This window comes from Ailuropoda melanoleuca, chromosome 6, assembly GCF_002007445.2.
Source record: "Ailuropoda melanoleuca isolate Jingjing chromosome 6, ASM200744v2, whole genome shotgun sequence".
NCBI classification, from domain to species: Eukaryota; Metazoa; Chordata; class Mammalia; order Carnivora; family Ursidae; genus Ailuropoda; species Ailuropoda melanoleuca.
The window spans coordinates 41,038,734-41,044,959 of record NC_048223.1 but is presented as its reverse complement, the minus strand read 5'-3'; the positions used below and the strand labels follow the sequence as shown (position 1 = coordinate 41,044,959).

At 38.9% G+C, this 6,226-nt stretch overlaps 1 protein-coding gene across 1 annotated transcript in view; it reads right to left on the bottom strand.

Moving 5' to 3' along the window:
* The window catches only part of CNOT10 (CCR4-NOT transcription complex subunit 10), a 78,658-nt gene extending 75,857 nt beyond the window's left edge, over nt 1-2,801 (bottom strand). The window contains exon 1 of the mRNA XM_034663554.1: nt 2,585-2,801. Within this exon, the coding sequence (XP_034519445.1) occupies nt 2,585-2,786 (202 nt within the window). The 5' untranslated portion in view covers nt 2,787-2,801. The remainder of the gene's footprint in view (nt 1-2,584) is intronic.
* Between the last annotated feature and the right edge of the window lie 3,425 nt (nt 2,802-6,226).

Genomic DNA, 6,226 nt, shown 5'->3' with positions numbered 1-6,226 from the left:
GGGTGTTATACGCAACTAATGGAGCATCGAACTTTACATCGGAGTCCGGGGATGTACTGTATGGTGACTAATATAATATAATAAAAAAATCATTAAAAAAAAAAGAAAAAAGAACTGCCACTTAATACCAAGAACAAAATGTAAGCTGTGCTTAAGTGAACTTACCAAAGACTTAGATCTGCTCTACAGAAAAAGGTATTCTGGGGGCGCCTGGGTGGCACAGCGGTTAAGCGTCTGCCTTCGGCTCAGGGCGTGATCCCAGCGTTATGGGATTGAGCCCCACATCAGGCTCCTCTGCTGTGAGCCTGCTTCTTCCTCTCCCACTCCCCCTGCTGTGTTCCCTCTCTCGCTGGCTGTCTCTATCTCTGTCGAATAAATAAATAAAATCTTTAAAAAAAAAAAAAAGAAAAAGGTATTCTGGTATTTGGGTTTTTTAGCGTTACTTCTGATAATTAAAATTAGCAGTTAAGGGGCGCCTGGCTGGCTCAGTCAGAAGAGCATGTAACTCTTGATCTCGGGGTCGTGAGTTTGAGTCCCACATTGGGTGTAGAGATCACTTAAATATATAAATCTTCAAAAATATATAAAATAAATGAAAAAAAGAGTAAGGAGATAAATTAGTATTTCATTTCCACTTCAGCATACAGATAAATAAGAACTGAGTCCTAGAAGGGAGGAGAAAAACTAATAGTTTATTAACGAAAGTTTAAAAGGACACTGTTGGGGCACCTGTCTGGCTCCGTTGGTGGAGACACTCCTGATCTCAGGGTTGTGGGTTCAAGCCCCTTGTTGGGCATACAGATTACTTTTTTTTTAAGGATTTTTATTTATTTATTTATTTATTAGAGAGTGAGAGAGAGGGTAAACAAGCACAAGTGGGCAGAGGGGGAGAGGGAGAAGCAGACTCCCTGTTGATCAGGGAGCCCGACATGGGGTTTGATCCCAGCACCCTGGGATCATGACCTGAGCCGAAGGTAACCAACTGAGCCACCCTGGCGCCCCAGGTGTTGAGATTACTTAAAACATAAAAATTTAAAAAAAAAAAAAAAAAAAGACACTGTTAAACAGCTTTTTCTTTAGAAAACCAGTGACAGTAAGTTATTGTTAACCTGTTTACACAATACATCTATTTCGCAAAACTTTCAGGTGTACAATAACAGTAAGGACCAATTATTTATTTACTATTATTATTATTATTTTTTTTTTTAAAGATTTTATTTATTTATTTGACAGAGAGATTAGCCAGTGAGAGAGGGAACACAGCAGGGGAGTGGGAGAGGAAGAAGCAGGCTCATAGCAGAGGAGCCCAATGTGGGACTCGATCCTGAAACGCCGGGATCACGCCCTGAGCCGAAGGCAGACGCTTAACGACTGCGCTACCCAGGCGCCCCTACTATTATTATTTTTTAAGATGTCATTTTGGGGGCACCTGCTGGCTCAGTTGGTAGAGCATGTAACTATTGATCTGGGGGTTGTGAATTCGAGCCCCACATTGGGTGTAGAGATTACTTAAAAATAAAATCTTTATTTATTTTAGATTACATTAAAAAAAAAGATGTTATTAGAGAGAGAAAGAGCATGAGTGTGAGCAGGCGGAAGAGCAGAGGGAGAAGGACAAGCAGACTCTGCACCAAGCCTGGAGCCCCATGTGGGACTCAATCCCATGACCCTGAAATCATGACCTGAACCGAAATCAAAAGCTGGACATTTAATGGACTGAGCCACCCAGGCGCCCCAGATTTAGTTTTTTAAGTAATCTCTACACCCAAAGTGGGGCTTGAACTCACAGCCTTGAGATCAAGAGTCGCATGGTCTACTGATGGAGCCAGCCAGGGGTCCCAGAACCATTACTCGTAAATTTGTAAAAATGGGACACAGGATTACAGGACTCCAGAAATCGAAGAACGAGTTTAGAGTGAAGCAGAACCCTCAATTGCATGTACATCTGTCATAAAATTTTAACCACAAACACTTTAAAACATTTTAGGAAACCCTAAGTGTTTACAACATTTATCTTCCCTCGTAAGGAAGTAGAATAAATTTAAACCAAAAGACAAAATTTCTTAATATGCCATCAAGTTATCTCCATAGCTTCTTCTAGAATATACCCTCTCTAGGTTACACTCTTTTGTGGGACTTCTGGGCCCAACTGACAACAAGCGATTTATATATACTATGAAGCAAGGGGAAATAACCCAACAATTCAACACACGGAACAGTCTAAGCTTCTACTTTCCACCGCTATTCTCCAGGAATTGTAAAAGTCTCCTACAATCTTCCAGGCAAAGAGAGAAGCCAACTTTAAGATAAATAAATAAGTGAGACCAAGGCCTACAAGAGACTCTGAAATTCCCATTTCTACAGGCATATCAGACAACTGAGCTCAAGGAGTAGCCTTTTCCAAATTAACCAACCATTATTTCATCTGCATTTTTACTTCAAGATAAAACTTTAAAACAAAAATACTCCAATGGGATTACTATTCTTATTTTATCTTTCTGCACCTTTCAAGTTTTCTGTAAGGAATGGGTGTTATTTTCATAATCAGTTTTTAAAACATTATTTGTAACTGCTGAGTTCTTACCAGAAAGAGTCCGCACATAATTCCATAATGTGTCCTTATTTGTCCAAAAGTAGTCTCCATTGCCAATTGTAAGAGTGTATGGCCGTTCATCCATAAGCTTGACTTTCCTTCTACTCTGGCCTATCGAACATGGCTGACCTTTCAGGCGCACAGAGCTCTTAGGAGCAAAAACCTTGACACCTTTTAAGCCAACAGGCCTCATTTTGAACCAAACAATTGCCTTTAGGTTTAAACTAAGTAGAAAATACACTGCTTTTTCAAAACTAAAAGAAGTCAGTTAACTGAAAGCACAGACATTCTAATACAGAATGTTAACAATTGAAATCTGATGGGAGGAGGGTCTTCCACACAAGCTACACTTTTCAAAATATAGCCCAATGATGTTCAAGAAAAGACATTTTTTTCCAAAGGGAAAAGGAATGTTAAAGACTAAGGAAACCTACTGGTATGGTCACAAAGTAGTGTTGATGCCTTTGTGAAGGTAAGTTTTAAAAAAGAAGGATGCCATTTCAAAGAAAAATAATTCAGGTTTGCCAAAATCACCATGTAACTAAAGTTCACACACCTCACATGTGGTTTTCTTTTTTTCTTTTCTTTTCTTTTTTTTTTTAAGATTTTATTTATTTATTTGACAGAGAGGGAGACAGCCAGCGAGAGAGGGAACTCAGGCAGGGGGAGTGGGAGAGGAAGAAGCAGGCTCCCAGTGGAAGAGCCCGATGTGGGGCTCGATCCCAGGACTTGGGGATCACGCCCTGAGCCGAAGGCAGACGCCTAACGACTGAGCCACCCAGGCGCCCCTCACATGTGGTTTTCTATCACCTGGACAAGTGTCTCTGACTTATTGAAACCCTACATATATAACAGCTGATTACTACATAGCTCAGAGAAATAATATGTGGCCAGCAATGCCTCAGACCTGAGCACCCTGTCCAGCACTACAGAAATAAAGGAAGAGAATATCAAGAATTAATAATAACATGCTTTGGGGAATAGGGGCAAACCAGACCTCTACCATGCTGAGTGTTTTTTTTTTTTAAGATTTTATTTTTAATGGGGCGCTTGGGTGGCACAGCGGTTAAGCATCTGCCTTCGGCTCAGGGCGTGATCCCGGCGTTGTGGGATCGAGCCCCACATCAGGCTCCTCTGCTATGAGCCTGCTTCTTCCTCTCCCACTCCCCCTGCCTGTGTTCCCTCTCTCATTGGCTGTCTCTATCTCTGTTGAATAAATAAATAAAATCTTTAAAAAAAAAAAAAAGATTTTATTTTTAAGTAATCTCTACACCCATTGTGGGGCTCAAGTAACCCCAAAATCAAGAGCACACTCCACTGACTGCCAACCAGACACCCCTGCTGAGTATTTTAATTTTCATATTGGAGAGTAGTTTTTATGCACAGAAAAGACACTCTAGCTTTCAAATATTAATACTTGATTTATTAATGTTATAAAATCAGAAAACATAGATTTCCCTTAAGCTTTTACATTCAATTTAGACTTTTTTTTTTTTTTAAGATTTTACTTATTTGTCAGAGAGAGGGAGAGAGAGAGCGAGCACGCGCACAAGCAGAGGGAGAGGGAGCAAGCTCCCCACTGAGAAAGGAGCCCTATGCGGGACTTGATCCCAGGACCCTGGGATCATGATCTGAGATGAGGCCAGTTGTTTAACCAACTGAGCCCCCCGTCCTCTTTTTTTTTTTTTTTTTTTAAGATTTTATTTTTAAGTAGTCTCTACACCCAATGTGGGGCTTGAACTTACAACCCCAAGATCAAGATTTGCATGCTCCACCAGCTGAGCCAGCCAGGCATCCCTCAACTTAAGACATTCTATCTGTAGTTTTAATTTTAAAGGGCTGTGATCAATGTTCGATCTCCTTTGTGAAGTTAGACACATTCAGACATAAAATTTTTTACTACTTTAATATATTCAATTTTAAGTACAGTTGACTTGAAAAGAAAATTTTCTGAGAACTTAAATAACTTACAAATCTAAAAAAATTAAACTTATGAAAACAGTGACTCAGGTACTCTTTAATGTCCATGCAAAAAATTTAAATACAGTTAAGGTTTCAACTTAAGTTCACAAGTACAAATCAACCATACACTCAATTATATATTTAAAACTGGAATCATAAGACCAATGCATTACCCTAAATTCCTAAACATTAAAGACACTTAAGATACCAAATATAGGTCACTATTATATCAACTCCTTATCCTGAAAACTAGTAAATGAAAAGGATGAACTTTCAAGTTTTTAACATTTAACATGCCTTTCTGAAAGAGTTATAGTTCATCTCCAGTTGATATAGGAGAGCTGTTCTTTACAGAATATCATCAAATAAATGTAAACAGTAATAGAACTAGGAAAAGTGCCACTTTGCAACCCCCAGTGATATAACTGATCATCAATGGTGGATGTTTACATTATTCCAAATTATCACCCCACAGATTACTTCTAATTGGAAAAAGATGTTCCTGTCACTACCTTAACAAATTGATCAAATTTAGCATCACTAATGGTGGACAAATTGAAATTGACATTATACACTTTAAATAAAGCATACAGAATCATCTAAAAAGCATCTTAAAAATATGGTAAACCTGGGGCGCCTGAATGGTGCAGTTGTAAAGCATCTGCCTTCGGCTCAGGGCGTGATCCCAGCATTCTGGGATCGAGCCCCACGTCAGGCTCCTCCGCTATAAGCCTGCTTCTTCCTCTCCCACTCCCCCTGCTTGTGTTCCCTCTCTCACTGGCTGCCTCTCTCTCTCTCAAATAAATAAATAAATAAATAAAATCTTTAAAAAAATATGGCAAACCTAAATCTAATCAATCCACAGAAGTAACTTTCAGTTCATAGAAAATACAGAAGACAAGGAACTAAGTAAAGGATACTAAGAAACAATCAGACAAATCCAGAATGTGGGATATTCTACAGGACAACTGATTTAGTCTCTTCCAAAAATCACCATCATACAACAAAACATAAAGGGAGATACTGGGAATTAATACCCTGAAGAGACTTAAAAAAAAAAAAATACACACACACAATGTGTAAACCATGACTGGATCTTAGTTTGAAAAGCACAGCTTTTTTTTTTAAATTGAAGTTTCATTAACATAGTGTTATACCAGTGTCAAGTGTACAACATGTTGATTGAACAAGTCTATACAACTACCCAGTGCTTGCCACAGTATATGCAGTTAATGTTATTACAGTATTACTGACTACATTCCCTATGATGTACTTTTCATCTTTTTTTTTTAAGATTTTATTTATTTATTTGACAGAGATAGACAGCCAGTGAGAGAGGGAACACAAGCAGGGGGAGTGGGAGAGGAAGAAGCAGGCTCCCAGCGGAGAAGCCTGATGTGGGGCTCGATCCCAGAATGCCAGGATCACTTCCCTTAGCCAAAGGCAGACGCTTAACGACTGAGCCACCCAGGCGCCCCATACTTTTCATCTTTTTAACTTACTATTATCTTTTAACTGATACTTCGCCAGATAAGCACAGCTTCTTTTAGCCTTTAAATAGCATTTTTGGGACAACTGGTAAATTTAATATATTCAAATATTAATTTTCTAAAGTATGACAATAGTTATATAGGTAAATGACCTTATTTTTAAAAAATGCATGGTCAGGGA